Raw genomic sequence first — 17,139 nt, 5'->3', positions numbered from 1 at the left:
ATACGAGGGGCGTGTGGTCAGCACACCGCTCTCCCGGTCGTTATGATGGTTTTCTTTGACCAGAGTCGCTACTATTCGGTCGAGTAGCTCCTCAATTGGCATCACGAGGCTGAGTGCACCCCGAAAAATGGCGACAGCGCATGGCGGATGGATGGTCACCCATCCAAGTGCCGGCCACGCCCGACAGCGCTTAACTTCGGTGATCTCACGGGAACCGGTGTATCCACTGTGGCAAGGCCGTTGCCATGCAGGAACTAAGAGGAGTAATAAATGGCTGGGGATTGATGATACTTCTTAAGTAAATGTATTCAATTTATTAACAGGTATAAACAATGCAGTCGAATACAAAACGAGCAACAACCAAAGAAATCAGTACTCAGATTTTTAAAAATGCGAGTTTCATTTCCTCCAGTAGAATCAATCAACGCTACAATAAGGGAGCACAATGTGAGAACAGAGTAGTACCTTGTACAGTAGACAGAATGTCAATAACCAGACCCTCTGAGATCGTTCAGCTACACAGGAGGGCATAAACTGCAGTGTACACATAACAATGGACAGTGGAAGAGTAAGAGACACTGAGAATCGTATCTCACTCCAAAATCAAATTCCAAAAATACCCGGACAAAGCCGACAGCCTTCTTAATATTAACAGACGAAACAAGAAAGACAAAAGTCACAATGGAGTGAACGATCTGTACATTCTTCAGCATACAGAACATCATAGCGGTAAAGCAATGAAACCCAACAGAAACGACAGTTTAATGTTCACTAGGCACACTTCGCTCAGCCAGTAGTCTTTCAGTTGAATACGCTACGTCCGATAGTGATCTCCTCGTGTTTCACCGTACGATCAAGAGGCAACTCAGGTAGGCCAGTCCTGCCTCATTCGTCTGCGCTACAGCCAGCACTGCCGGCCGCTGTAGCCGAGCGGTTCAAAGCGCTTCAGTCCGGAACCGCGCTGCTGCTACGGTCGCAGGTTCGAATCCTGCCTCGGGCATGGATGTGTGTGATGTCCTTAGGTTAGTTAGGTTTAAGTAGTTCTAAGTCTAGGGGACTGATGCCCTCAGATATTAAGTCTCGTAGTGCTTAGAGCCATTTGCACCATTTTCAACAGCCAGCACTTAACAGAGCAAATGCAGACTCCTCTAACCGCTGAGCTCAAAAACACGCAACAGCTACCAGCTCTTCACTCCCGACTGTGCTGCACCCCTTGGATTCGTGAATCCTGGCACCATCCGCCACTCCAGCCGGAACGCTGCCCACTGACGACAGAAAACGTCTATCAGTCTCAGTCGTCCGTCTGCCAGGGTACCTCGCTGCTCTGCCAAACGCTTTCTGATTCGTCTCTTCGGCAGGTGGTTCTCATACTCGGGCAGGGCTGCTAGTAGTTTCCGTTCACTGGCCGATCCCCAATCTCCGCCACTTGACTGCGTCTGCTGTGTCGGCTGACAACAGTGACCAACCCCTGGGCCATCCGTGCCACTGAAACCAACATCGGCCAAAGAGCCTAGCACGGTTCTCTGTGTCGAACTGAAGCCTTGTCCGCCGCTGCCCATGGCAGCACGGTGCCGGCTCAAGCTGATAGTGCTATGGCAGTCACCGTTGTTAGAGTGCCATCAGCTCTGCCTTCACGCGGCTCCTTTTCGCGTGTGGCGCTGTTCTCAGCAACCAGAAGATACGCATGCTCCCAGGAGTTCTTGGACAACATGAGGCACGCTGGTGTGAACTGCTGGATGGGGCTAGAATTAAAATGTAGTACTACAGTTACTGAGAAGTTGGAAGTGATAAGGTACCAGGTTACAAAAGACATAACACTTTATCTAATAAAAACAAAAATATTGCATAGTTAGAAATTTCTTTTGGCATGTGAAATTAGAAAGCTCAGAAAAACTAATAAGTTCTTGATATTTGAATTTTAAGTAGCAATTATAGATGGTGGGATAGTGTAAACCTTGATCTGACTCAGATGGTTCCCTCACTATGTAAAACCAACAAAGTGCAGTATGACTTCAATTCCTACTGCAAAAGACCAAAACATCTTAACTAATAAATGTTCCCAAAAACATACATCAGTCATCGAAAAACATTTGGTGAAAGATACGGTAAATAACTGTACAGACAGGAAACTAGGACAGGCAAGGAACAACTATAAAACAATATAAAATATTCATCAGAGAAACATTATTATTTGACCGCTGGCCGGGGTGGCCGAGCGGTTCTAGGCGCTACAGTCTGGAACCGCGCGACCGCTACGGTCGCAGGTTCGAATCCTGCCTCGGGCATGGATGTGTGTGAGGTACTTAGGTTTAAGTAGTTGTAAGTTCTGGGGGTCTGATGACCTCAGCAGCTAAGTCCCATAGTGCTCAGAGCCATTTGAACCATTTGAACCATTATTTGACCGATCATAAATAAGATACACCCACGAACGCCGGCACGGTAGCTCATCGTGTTCGGTCAGTGCGCTAACTGAGTGAAAGGGTCTACGATGAACATGAACGAGTGTCATGTATCGTCCGTCCCGGCAAAATGCAACGAACAATGACGAAAAAAAGGGGATCGTCTTTGACTAGTAATGAGAACGTTCTGAATCAAGGGTTCGAAGCCATACACTGCTTAAATTTAAAAAATAAAATAAAAAATACATGAGCAGTGACAGCCGAAGACTTCCGACCTAACAATTCACGCCTGTTCTATCAACAACCCTCTTACAGAGGGCGGAGGAGTGGACAGATGCTCACTGCAATCTCTGCCCTAGGAGTGGGAAATTGCCCCTAAAAAGTGGAAGAATCAGCATGAGGATGCAGAAGGCAATAGCAACCATTATGTTAAAGATATACAGTGTGTACTTACATGTGGCCTTTAATTGGAAAAGTGCCATGATGCTCTCTCCAGTGGCAAAAGATTCCGGATTTGTTCACCATTCGAATCTCCGACCACGAGAAAAAGATGGAATGACCAACGGCGGGAGTTGGAGATTGGAATGTCAAACGTTTGAACGTAGTAGGAAAGCTATAAAAACTGAAAAGCAAAGCGCAAAGGCGCTATGTAGAACAGTCGTGATAAGTGAAGTGAATCGCAAAAAAAAGATACATATTTGTGAACAGACTAATATAGATTAATATCAACAGCAGCAGAAAGTGGTGTAAACGGAGTGGGACTTGTTGTGAATAGGAAAGTAGAAAGTAGAGCAGAGAGTGAGCTACTTCTTTTATTTTATGGGATCGAGCTGATTAGGTCGTCGGTCCGTAAGCTTACACACTACTTACTCTAACTTAAACTAACTTAGGCTATCGACAACACACACACCCGTGCCCGGGGGAGGATTCGAACCTCCGACGGGGGGGAGCCGTGCGCGCCGTGACAAGGCGCAGTGAGCTATTGTTAACAGTTGAGTGATAGGGTTCTTCTCATCAGATTCGACAACAAACCACCGCCAAAAACGATAGTCCAGGTGTATATTCCAACGTCACAAGTAGAAGATGAAGAGACAGAGAAATTCAATATGTAAAGGGAGATGAAAATCTGATACTCATGGTGGATGGGAACGTGGTTATGGGGGAAGGAAGACAAGAAAGTGTTACGAGATAATATGGTATAAGCAGTACGAATGAGACAGGAGAACGAATAATTCTGTTCTGCAATAAATTACAGATGGTAATAGCGAATACTCTGTTCAAGAATCACATGAGTAGGAGGTATACTTGGAGAAGACCCGGAGACGCGGGAAGATTCCACCTGAATTACATGGTGGGCAGACCGAGATTCCGAAAACAGGTTTTGAGATTGTAAGGCGTACCCAGGATATAGCTATAGACTCAGATCACAATTTACTAACAAAAAGTAGACCGAAGATTAGAGAATCGTTCGAAAGAATCAATGTGGGAGGAAGTAGGATACTGAAGTACTGAGGAGTTCGTTAAGGATGTGGATACTTACTGCGAAAAGGAATACCAGAGTAGGCAGTTAACTTGACGAGGAATGGACATCTCTAAAAAAGGTAAACACAGATGCTGGACAGAAACACGTAGGTAAAGGGAAGGTAAACGCGAAGAAACTTCCGTTAACAGAAGAAATACTTCAATTGATCTACGAAAGAAGGAAGCACAAGAATGCGGGGCAGCCAAGGCGAAGTGTTTGCAGGAAAGAAGAAAAAGAAATAAAAAAAGAAATAAATGTCGGGAGAACTGACTCAGCAAATACAAAAGTAAAAACTACCATTGGCGAAATTAAAAGCATAGGTGGTGCTATGGCACTATCAAAACAGAATTTGCTAAATTATCTGGAAGTAAAGATAGGTGCATTATTACTGACTAATATCTTGGGATGCCCAAAGTGAGATATTGTTTTATCAAAATGCTGTATCATCATAGTCACAATCCCCCTCTGCTTGGGACATGCCAGGTAAACCAGGTGAGGCGGCCGGAGTGGCCGAGCGGTTCTAGGCGCTAAAGTCTGGAACCGCGCGACCGCTACGGTCGCAGGTTCGAATCCTGCCTCGGGCATGGATGTGTGTGATGTCCTTAGGTTAGTTAGGTTTAAGTAGTTCTAAGTTCTAGGGGACTGATGACCTCAGCAGTTAAGTCCCATAGTGCTCAGAGCCATTTGAACCAAACCAGGTGAAAGCACCCTTCAAAAGGAAAATATACTTATTGCTACTCTTAGTAGGGGGAAACAAACCTAAAAAATCCAGAAATAATTTGTTCATCGGACTCTCTTCCCGACTAGAGAGCAACAAATCACGGTGACTACTGGGAGTGGGATTGGCCGATCGGCGATCCTGACATTCATTGGCCAATTTCTTAACATGTGAAATAAGGGATGGCCACGTAATATGCTCTTCAATTTTCATAATGGTCTTAAAATTAACCGAAGTATTCTTACACAAGGAATGATGAAGATATTTAAATACAGGCTGGAATAACTCTCTGAGGAGACACATCTTTAACTTCCCGTTGTAGCTGGTACAATAAATGCGAAACTTTTGTTAAAATGATGCGCAGCTACTCATTTACCACTAAGAAGCTGATCCTTAATACTCTTGGGCGCCTGATCCCGCTGCTATTGCTCTTCCGGATCCCGAAGGCATCGATTAGTGTAGCTGCACTACAGTAGTGATTACCATCTGACTGCATGATCTCAGTAGACTTCTGATCCCCGCTAAACATACGGCTTAGGACATCGGCCGGATGGTTGTCAGAACCTTTCATGTACTTTACAACACAATGGAAATCTGAAATTAGAACTGCCCAGTATGTTCTCCTTCCAGTTTTAGGAGGCCTAACCAATACCCAGCATAGCGTCTGATTGTCAGTTTCTAATACTAAATGTCTGTGCTCCAAATAGAACTTATTTCTCCAGGCCAAATAAAAGTGTCCTTGCTTCCAACTCGTAGACAGAGTACTTAACCTCCGCTGCCGAGAGAACCTTGACGCATATGCGACCGGGAGCACGGTGCTGCCGCGCGGGATTAGCCGAGCGGTCTCGGGCGCTGCAGTCATGGACTGTGCGGCTGGTCCCGGCGGAGGTTCGAGTTCTCCCTCGGGCATGGGTGTGTGTGTTTTTCCTTAGGATAATTTAGGTTTCTGAAAGTATTTGTATGGAAGTGAAACATGGACGATAAATAGTTTGGACAAGAAGAGAATAGAAGCTTTCGAAATGTGGTGCTACAGAAGAATGCTGAAGATTAGATGGGTAGATCACATAACTAGTGATGAAGTATTGAATATACTTGGAGAGAAGAGGAGTATGTGGCACAACTTGACAAAAAGGAGGGACCGGTTAGTAGGACATGTTCTGAGGCATCAAGGGATCACAAATTTAGCATTGGAGGGCAGCGTGGAGGGTAAAAATCGTAGAGGGAGACCAAGAGATGAATACACTAAGCAGATTCAGAAGGATGTAGGTTGCAGTAAGTACTGGGAGATGAAGAAGCTTGCACAGGATAGGGTAGCATGGAGAGCTGCATCAAACCAGTCTCAGAACTGAAGACCACAACAACAACAACAACCTTATACAACGGCTACAGTCTATGCACCACCAACAGAATGAATGTACATAGCACGACTGGCGCCTCTAGGCTACAGCTTCACCATAGAGCACAATGGATCACACCGAAGTCAAATAAAAGAAGGCATTTCATGCCAGAATCAACCGAGCAGCGTAGAGGGGTGCACAAAACAACATCGGTCGATATGCAGGCGAAAACGACACGCCAAAAGCCTTTACTGCCCCGTGATGTAATGTCTACCACAAATGAGGTAATGGCGATGCGAATGATCTGTCAAATTCTTGTAATAGGATTGCTGAGACACCCAAATTCGAGACCAGTAGGTGCCCCATCCCCCATATAATAAATAAATTCTGTGTACGTTTCCCTTGTGGGTACTATCTGATAGCAAGTTTTCAATGCACTCAGGTACCTGTTCAGATGTTCCGCACTCACGGACCTTATTTACTATGTCATGGTGCGGAAAGTATCGTTCTGTAAATCAACATAGCGTCACTTCAATTGCCTTCTGATCTCTTGAACTTGTAGAAAAAGCTGGTTTTGACAAGAAAACTTCTTTTGGACACCATGTCCATTCCTACATACGAGCTGCTCTGTCTTCAGAAAGGTCGTCATACGCGGCCACTATTTATGTTGGACAATTGTACAAGCAAGTGCAATTGTCAGGTCGGACACCCGCGTGATAATGCTGGTTTCGTTGCAGGGCAACGTGAAGGGCATGTTCGGCTTCATCGACGAGAGCGGCACTCTCAAACGCGTCTCGTACTCCGCGAGCAACGGCACGGGCTTCCAGACGAATGACCGCGCCTCCGCCGCCCACGCAGCCTCGGCTGGGCAGCAGCCGCCGCTGACGCAGGCTGCGCACCCGCTGACGTCACGCGTCGTCAGGCCGTCGCTGCGACAGTTCGGCCTGCGCAACGCGCTGGAGCCCACGCCGGCGCCGCGGCCGGGGGTCATACAGGTACGGCGGCAGCTCAGCAGCTACCATTTCACTCACAGGGCGATTGAAAACAAGTGCCCAACTAGGAAAAGAAGCCGTATAAACGTGTGTCCAGAATATTTATTTATTCTTGTATATGGTGGTGTAGATTGCATTAGTTCAAAAAATACGACAACCAGCCGCTTTTTCAAATAGCTTTATTTTTGTCAAGACGCGTTCCGACCTTTCACCCATCTACAATTGACATAATACAGTACATACAGAGTGTTTCTAAAATGAATGTAAAAAATTAGAGGATTGATAGAGTGAGTCACAACAAACAAGTTTCACTTAGCAACCCACATCCGTTTCCCCTAGCGTTCTGCGCTAGGAGTCATTTAACAGTATCAGCATCGCTAGGAAGCTAGGCATACAACCCGCCATCCGAATCGAAATGTTGTTTGTTGTGGTCTTCAGTCCTGAGACTGGTTTGATGCAGCTCTCCATGCTACTCTAACCTGTGCAAGCTTCTTCATCTGACAGTACCTACTGCAGCCTACATCCTTCTGAATCTGCTTAGTGTATTCATCTCTTGGTCTCTCTCTACGATTTTTACCCTACACGCTGCCCTCCAGTACTAAATTGGTGATCCCTTGATGCCTCAGAACGTGTCCTACCAACCGATCCCTTTTTCTAGTCAAGTTGTGTCACAAACGTCACTTCACCCCAGTTCTATTCAATACCTCCTCATTAGTTATGTGATCTATCCATCTAATCTTCAGCATTCTCCTGTAGCACCACATTACGAAAGCTTCTATTCTCTTCTTGTGTAAACTATTTATCGTCCATGTTTCACTTCCATACATGGCTACACTCCATACAAATACTTTCAGAAACGACTTCCTGACACTTAAATCAATACTCGATGTTAACAAATTCCTCTCCTTCAGAAACGCTTTACTTGCCATTGCCAGTCTACATTTTATATCCTCTCTACTTCGACCATCATCAGTTATTTTGCCCCCCAAATAGCAAAACTCCTTTATCACTTTAAGTGTCTCATTTCCTAATCTAATTCCCTCAGCATCACCAGACTTAATTCGACTACATTCCATTATCCTCGTTTTGCTTTTGTTGATGTTCATCTTATACCCTCTTTTCAAGACACTGACGATTCCGTTCAACTGCTCTTCCAAGTCCTTTGCTGTCTCTGACAGAATTACGATATCATCGGCGAACCTCAAAATCGAAATGGCAGCAGGTATTCCGGGTGGGACCACACCACACAGTTTCTACCAGTATTTGCTGGGACACGAAAGCAGTGAAAATGCTGATTTCATATGATGTCGCATAGAGGACGGCACCTGTGCACACTGCAGAGTGTGGTTCGTTCTGTGTCAGCGTGTCAATAAATGGGGATACACTTGCATTTGGTACTGTGCACAGCGAACGGTAGATGGAGCGCTTTTCTTGGGAGGAAAGGGCAGACATGCACAGTGCTGACAGAGCTGCATATGGAAATGTTTTCGCTGCTCAATGGTTTTACGTTTAGCGGTTTCCAAATTGTCCAGTGCCAGATCCATGCACGTTCACTGCCGTCAACAGGGCCCATGGCATTGGGGGTGAGTTGTCCGCTGACAAGTTTTCGTAACAGTGCATGTGCACTTAAGGGCTGCAGCGAAACCCGATGATTTCATTTTGTGATACAGGTGCGAAGGGCAGATGGATGCTATCGTCGACGCACAGTTCTTTTCACCGGAGTTTGAACAGAAGGCGTTAGCCAAGCTGCAAAGTACGCTCTCAAGAAGCTCGCAGAGTGTTGCTCGGGAAATGGGTGCAAGCCATTTTTCGGCTTGGCGTGTGTGGAATGAAAGTGATTTGGAACCTTACCGCCTTTACAAAGTTCAAGCCCTTAACCCAGAAGATTTGCCAGTAGTTTTTGCAGATGTGTGCCACTCGTCTTGAATTCTGACACCTTGTAATTTTTACGGATGAAGCATCCTTTGCAAGGGAAGGTGTTTTCAGCAGCCACGTGGGCGCGGGAAAATCCGTACGATTCCTTTGTTCGTGGTCGCCAAGAGCGCTTAGCCGTCAACATTTGGGCTGGTTTGGTAGTCAATAATCTCCCTCTATGACTGAAAGCAGTCGGCCGCTGTGGCCGAGCAGTTGTAGGCGCTTCAGTCCGGAACCGCACTGCTGCTGCGGTTGCAGGTTCGAATCCTGCCTCGGGCATGGATGTGTGTTATGTCCTTAGGTTAGTTAGCTTTAAGTAGTTCTAAGTCTAGGGGACTGATGTCCTCTGATGTTAAGTCCCATAGTGCTCAGAGCCATTCGAACCATTGACTGTAAGCAAATAAATACTTAATCTTCTTAAGGGAAAACACTGCGAGAGTTACTGGAACATAACCACCCAACGCGCAACAACGCCTGTGGTACCAAGATCATGGAGCATCTGCATACTTCTCTTATGCGGTTCGTAATCATTTAGATAAGACATTTGGTGAGAACTGGATAAGGTGTGGTGCGCCGATGGCAAGGCCTGCACGTTACCCCAACTTGACGCACCTTGAGTTTTTCGTCTGAGGACATCTGAAATCTGTTGCTTCCGAAACTCCTATCGTGACAAATGAAGAGCTGATAGTGCCATTTACGGCAGCCTCTGACGCAATTCCAACTTTCCTGCGGGCAATTGAAAGGGGGCGACAAACGCTAAGGAGTCGTTCCACGGAGTGCATTCAAGCAGGAGGGTGCAACTTCGAGCAGTTTTTTAACTATTTGCAAATGAAGGTCATGAAACGTCAACCCCACTTCACTTTTATCTACACTCCTGGAAATGGAAAAAAGAACACATTGACACCGGTGTGTCAGACCCACCATACTTGCTCCGGACACTGCGAGAGGGCTGTACAAGCAATGATCACACGCACGGCACAGCGGACACACCAGGAACCGCGGTGTTGGCCGTCGAATGGCGCTAGCTGCGCAGAATTTGTGCACCGCCGCCGTCAGTGTCAGCCAGTTTGCCGTGGCATACGGAGCACCATCGCAGTCTTCAACACTGGTAGCATGCCGCGACAGCGTGGACGTGAACCGTATGTGCAGTTGACGGACTTTGAGCGAGGGCGTTTAGTGGGCATGCGGGAGGCCGGGTGGACGTACCGCCGAATTGCTCAACACGTGGGGCGTGAGGTCTCCACAGTACATCGATGTTGTCGCCAGTGGTCGGCGGAAGGTGCACGTGCCCGTCGACCTGGGACCGGACCGCAGCGACGCACCGATGCACGCCAAGACCGTAGGATCCTACGCAGTGCCGTAGGGGACCGCACCGCCACTTCCCAGCAAATTAGGGACACTGTTGCTCCTGGGGTATCGGCGAGGACCATTCGCAACCGTCTCCATGAAGCTGGGCTACGGTCCCGCACACCGTTAGGCCGTCTTCCGCTCACGCCCCAACATCGTGCAGCCCGCCTCCAGTGGTGTCGCGACAGGCGTGAATGGAGGGACGAATGGAGACGTGTCGTCTTCAGCGATGAGAGTCGCTTCTGCCTTGGTGCCAATGATGGTCGTATGCGTGTTTGACGCCGTGCAGGTGAGCGCCACAATCAGGACTGCATACGACCGAGGAACACAGGGCCAACACCCGGCATCATGGTGTGGGGAGCGATCTCCTACACTGGCCGTACACCACTGGTGATCGTCGAGGGGACACTGAATAGTGCACGGTACATCCAAACCGTCATCGAACCCATCGTTCTACCATTCCTAGACCGGCAAGGGAACTTGCTGTTCCAACAGGACAATGCACGTCCGCATGTATCCCTTGCCACCCAACGTGCTCTAGAAGGTGTAAGTCAACTACCCTGGCCAGCAAGATCTCCGGATCTGTCCCCCATTGAGCATGTTTGGGACTGGATGAAGCGTCGTCTCACGCGGTCTGCACGTCCAGCACGAACGCTGGTCCAACTGAGGCGCCAGGTGGAAATGGCATGGCAAGCCGTTCCACAGGACTACATCCAGCATCTCTACGATCGTCTCCATGGGAGAATAGCAGCCTGCATTGCTGCGAAAGGTGGATATACACTGTACTAGTGCCGACATTGTGCATGCTCTGTTGCCTGTGTCTATGTGCCTGTGGTTCTGTCAGTGTGATCATGTGATGTATCTGACCCCAGGAATGTGTCAATAAAGTTTCCCCTTCCTGGGACAATGAATTCACGGTGTTCTTATTTCAATTTCCAGGAGTGTATATGTCACAAGGAAATTGACAACTTTGGTCTGCAGACCTGCTACCATCTTGACAAGGATGGTGGGCTGTATGCCTACCTTCCAGGCGGTGCGCCTTTCTGTTAAATGACGCATAGCGCCGAACGCTATGGGATACATACATGGGTTGCTACGTGAAAGTTGCTTGTTATTAACCAATCTAACACTTCTCTCATTTTTACACTCGTTATAGAAACATCCTGTATGTACCGGGTGTCGGTTCTAAGAATCATCGGGAGAATTTTCTCTGGTGTTACAACAGATATTTAGAATTTGGTTCTTACAGAGTGGAGTCAGCCCAAACAACTATTGCTCATCACGTCATTCACGCAATACCTAACGTCAATATGTCAATGGAAAGCGTCGGTTTATTTCCGATACAAACAAAATGGTTGTTAAAGTGAAGTTTAACATGCCTATACCTTGAAGAGGTATTCAGTTTACAGATGTATGTATTAACAGGGACAGTAGAACTTTCGTTCGTCATGTCTTCGTTGTTCCACTCACGCCGTCTGTGCCTCCCTCCTCCGTGCTGTCTGCTAACGCCATGCAGCAGCGATACTCAGTCGCCACTAGAGTACTGCGCATTTTTCGTGTTCTACTGTTTATGGAAATACATGTCGCTAAACCGTATATCGCTCTACACGGCTTTGGGCTGCTCTATCGGATGGGCACGCAAAATTCTGCTGTAAAAATAATATTGTTCAAAAAATGGTTCAAATGGCTCTGAGCACTATGGGACTTAACTTCTGAGGTCATCAGTCCCCTAGGACTTAGAACTACTTAAACCTAACTAACCTAAGGACATCACGCACATCCACGCTCGAGGCAGGATTCGAACCTGCGACCGCAGCGGTCGCGCGGTTCCAGACTGTAGCGCCTAGAACCGCTCGGGCACCCCGGCTGGCTATTGTTCAAATGTCTGATTACTTTACAAATGAGTTAATTGCCTTAAATACACCGCTAGGTACTCTCATTAACAAACACTGGTTGAGTAAATTCTGCTCAGTGGTTGCTCTACGTTTTATAAGAACTGGTTTTTCGCGTATCGGAATCTTTATGAGGTCGTATCTTTTGAAATATGTGTCGTACAATGATATAATTTTGCAGGTACATTCAGTGTTATTGTGGATGCTGTCTGAAAAATGCATTGTCTGTTAGTAAGAAATTGTAAAGTAAAACGGTATGGCTGATGCTGAAGTTTTGATGAATGAACAGCGAAAATTTAGAAAGCGATAAGCTTTTGTCTTATTTTTATTCTTTTATGGAGGGTGTGGGCGAGAAAAAGTTTCGAAAAGGTTTGAATTTATCTTTAAAGTTCATTGGAAGTCGCTAAGTGGTCTGGTTTTCAAATATTCGATAAATGTAGTCTGGGTAATTTGCGCGTCGTGAGCTACGCTGCCTCAAGAGATACTTCTTCACTTATTACGTTATATTTTAACTTAAGATTATACCTCTTAAAGAGCAAATGATGAGAGTATCTTAAATTTTTAAATTTGGTCATGGATTGTATCAAATACTGAAATCAAATTTATGTTGCCTCTGGAAGCCGTTAGATGGCTCTGAGCACTATGCGACTTAACTTCTGAGGTCATCAGTCGCCTAGAACTCAGAACTAATTAAACCTAACTAACCTAAGGACATCACACACATCCATGCCCGAGGCAGGATTCGAACCTGCGCCCGTAGCGGTCGCTCGGTTTCAGACTGCAGCGCCCAGAACCGCACGGCCACTTCGGCCGGCGAAGCCGTTAGACATGCAACGTGCAACTGTGAGTGGGTGATCGTTTCAGCTGTTTAGTGAAACAGATAGCGTATCTATTCTTCTGTGTGGTGGGGCAGGGTGTGAGATCGTTTTGCAAAGATCTTAAATTTTTTTCTGGATGGTTTGGGAGAGGGGCTGAGGTGGGGAAAGAAGACCTCTTCCGCCATTAGCTTGATTCTTCCTACTTAAGTGGCTCCCAACCAGACTGAGTGCAGTCAGGTATGAGCTGATAGCCGCCCCCCTTCCATTTTCCGCCTCCCCTCTGCACTCCTGCCTACCTCTCCATCATCCCATCATTAACATTACCACCTGACTAAACTTTAGAATGGAAAACATTTTTTTTCAAATGCGAATTTTCTAAAAATGACGAAATATAAATGAAATTTAGTTTTTGAACGTGTTTTGTTAAGTCACGAATTAACGAGTTAGTGAAACAATTATGACTGCTTTTTTCTAACAAACTTTCTTTATAGGATGGTGAACAAATTCTTAGTGCATCGCTAGTGTCACCTAAAGCTCCTCTTAAAAGAAAGCTAGCTATCCATAGGAGTTACGAAAGATGCTACCCTGCACCAATTCTCTCCCCAGCGACACCTGATTCGCCCACACTTTGCACCCACATATAAAATCAACCAAGGTAAAATGTGTGTATCATACTTACTGTCAGTAAATCACTTGGCTGCTGGACTCCTTACTTCTGAATTGTCAGAAACTGGAAGATTTTGCCTGCCAGTATTCGTGTCTGACCACTGGTATTAATGATAGTAATAATAATAATAATAATAATGTGTACACACGAACAGAGAAGTAAAAAGATGATTAGACAATTCGAGAAGACGGAAAAATCTACAATAAATCACGCCTATCATGAACTGTAAAAGTGAGACATTACAACACTGCCAACAGGCTATAAACCTTAGACGCATCAGAAACTGTGGTCATGCATCGGACAGATGAACTAAAAATATCAAGGAACTAGAGAGAAGAATTATCAGAAAAACCTGGGGTGCAGTAAGACAGCAGAATGCTTCAGACTGTGGAGCAGACAAGACCGAACAGATTTGTACTTGTAACTTACAGGTAGCAAATAACATGAGAAACGTCGACCGACGTTTAATGGGAATATCAAGAGAATGCCGGACACTCGACAAACTGAACAGATCTTGTAGTACACGGAGCGCATTAAGAACATGAAGTATATCACCGAGTTCAGAAAAGACCGGAAGGATGCTGGCACAACAGATGCAGATATAAAACGTGGTTATGATTAAACTTTCGCTTCTTCGGCTAGTGTAGACGGGAAACTATTTATCGTATGAGTACCCAACCTTATAGGAATGGTGTTCAGACTATGCGCTGTAGGATTTGCGTTGTTAGTTCTGTTAATGTCACGACTTGCCGTTAGGCGTCGGTACTGGTACGGCACCGTGGGGTTGAAACACAAGCATCTATATGCATTACAGTTGCAGACAGTAAACATGGGTCTCGACAAAGTGAGCAGGGCTTTAGCCGTAAAGGTGCTGTCTTAAAACAACAGCAACTGCTCTTAGTCAGTAGCGACGCATTAAAGGAATACGGGGAAGTCTTCTTTCCGCATCAGGGTTTGAAGAACATCTGGTGAAAACCGAATCATTGGCCGATCGTTTCAAGCTGCATGGCTGCTAGATTTGAACCCGTGTGATTACTGGCTGTGGGGTTTTCTGAAGGACGGGACACTAACGCACGTTGGAGGATGAAGATCAACACAGTGAGGAAGGTAGCTTCCGCGTCAGATGTTTCGGGCAGCAGTAGACGAATGTCTAGTTCAGTTCCACGCTGTCGTGGATGCAGACGGTCGTGACACCGAGAAACGTTTCTAAGCTGGAACGTAATCGTGGCACGCAGTTAACAAATGTTACCCTCTCATTTCGAAATTAAAATGTGTTTCTTTTTAACAAATGTTACATTCCTATGTCGAAATTAAAATGTGTTTCTTTCAATGGGTTATTCGTTATTTCTCTTCCGCTTGTCCTTACAAACGTTTCCACAAAGTTTCATTGTCCTACGATCACCCGTTTTTCATGTGGGTCCTGTCAGGTATCAGAAGTTTAATAACAACCATCGTGTACAAGAGAGACAAACATTCAACCACAAAATACTCAAGTGGTATGTCAGTCAAGACGTCAAGAAATTCAAGACAGGAAGAAGTCGGAAGAAAACAAGAAACTACATAGTGAGCAGATGAAAGTAATTTGACACTTGAGAAAATCTCACATCAGCTAGACTCGTCACGTCGTCCTTTATCGGCCTACACGTGTATAATGGTAACAACAATAACAATAATAGTAATTACGCCCTACAGCAATATAGTAGCCATTATATAGTTACTGTTGCGTTGTACTGTCACTTAATTCGTTTATCTGTTGCGAAGCGGAATAAGAATACACAGAGTACGCGAAAGAACTTGCCCCCCTTCTAACAGCCGTGTACCGCAAGTCTCTAGAGGAACGGAGGGTTCCAAATGATTGGAAAAGAGCACAGATAGTCCCAGTCTTCAAGAAGGGTCGTCGAGCAGATGCGCAAAACTATAGACCTATATCTCTTACGTCGATCTCTTGTAGAATTTTAGAACATGTTTTTTGCTCGCGTATCATGTCATTTCTGGAAACCCAGAATCTACTATGTAGGAATCAACATGGATTCCGGAAACAGCGATCGTGTGAGACCCAACTCGCCTTATTTGTTCATGAAACCCAGAAAATATTAGATACAGGCTCCCAGGTAGATGCTATTTTTCTTGACTTCCGGAAGGCGTTCGATACAGTTCCGCACTGTCGCCTGATAAACAAAGTAAGAGCCTACGGAATATCAGACCAGCTGTGTGGCTGGATTGAAGAGTTTTTAGCAAACAGAACACAGCATGTTGTTATCAATGGAGAGACGTCTACAGACGTTAAAGTAACCTCTGGCGTGCCACAGGGGAGTGTTATGGGACCATTGCTTTTCACAATATATATAAATGACTTAGTAGATAGTGTCGGAAGTTCCATGCGGCTTTTCGCGGATGATGCTGTAGTATACAGAGAAGTTGCTGCATTAGAAAATTGTAGCGAAATACAGGAAGATCTGCAGCGGATAGGCACTTGGTGCAGGGAGTGGCAACTGACCCTTAACATAGACAAATGTAATGTATTGCGAATACATAGAAAGAAGGATCCTTTATTGTATGATTATATGATAGCGGAACAAACACTAGTAGCAGTTACTTCTGTAAAATATCTGGGAGTATGCGTACGGAACGATTTGAAGTGGAATGATCATATAAAATTAATTGTTGGTAAGGCGGGTACCAGGTTGAGATTCATTGGGAGAGTGCTTAGAAAATGTAGTCCATCAACAAAGGAGGTGGCTTACAAAACACTCGTTCGACCTATACTTGAGTATTGCTCATCAGTGTGGGATCCGTACCAGGTCGGGTTGACGGAGGAGATATAGAAGATCCAAAGAAGAGCGGCGCGTTTGTCACTGGGTTATTTGGTAAGCGTGATAGCGTTACGGAGATGTTTAATAAACTCAAGTGGCAGACTCTGCAAGAGAGGCGCTCTGCATCGCGGTGTAGCTTGCTCGCCAGGTTTCGAGAGGGTGCGTTTCTGGATGAGGTATCGAATATATTGCTTCCCCCTACTTACACTTCCCGAGGAGATCACGAATGTAAAATTAGAGAGATTAGAGCGCGCACGGAGGCTTTCAGACAGTCGTTCTTCCCGCGAACCATACGCGACTGGAACAGGAAAGGGAGGTAATGACAGTGGCACGTAAAGTGCCCTCCGCCACACACCGTTGGGTGGCTTCCGGAGTATCAATGTAGATGTAGATGTAGATGAAGAAGCAACTTGTGATCTATTGCGGGAAGTACCTACAGCTCGGAGAACGCATTTTCACGAGTTATTTAGACGTATGTGATGCATATGTCTCAATTTTACAGTCGTAGAGGCACATTACGAAGTATGTGCGTAAAGGGTGGAGTATATGAAGATGTTGATGAATTCGTCTCACAAGCTGTAGTCTCAACCACACTGTCAACTTAGTATTTGACAACAGCGTATTCGTTGGTCACTTACGAATCAGTATTACAAACATACGAAATATTAATTATCTTTTGAAAACACTTTACTTTTATGACCAAAACACAGTTGAAACCTT

General features: G+C 45.7%; 1 protein-coding gene across 1 annotated transcript in view; it reads left to right on the top strand.

The window, feature by feature from the left end:
• LOC126455848 (uncharacterized) overlaps positions 1-17,139 on the top strand; it is a 111,320-nt gene that overhangs the window by 38,221 nt on the left and 55,960 nt on the right. Inside the window, exons 3-4 of the mRNA XM_050091609.1 lie at positions 6,714-6,821; positions 6,867-6,971. Of these exons, the coding sequence (XP_049947566.1) occupies positions 6,714-6,821; positions 6,867-6,971 (213 nt within the window). The remainder of the gene's footprint in view (positions 1-6,713; positions 6,822-6,866; positions 6,972-17,139) is intronic.

Source organism: Schistocerca serialis, chromosome 2 (assembly GCF_023864345.2).
Source record: "Schistocerca serialis cubense isolate TAMUIC-IGC-003099 chromosome 2, iqSchSeri2.2, whole genome shotgun sequence".
Classification (NCBI taxonomy): Eukaryota; Metazoa; Arthropoda; class Insecta; order Orthoptera; family Acrididae; genus Schistocerca; species Schistocerca serialis.
This window is presented reverse-complemented; position numbering and strand designations above follow the sequence as displayed.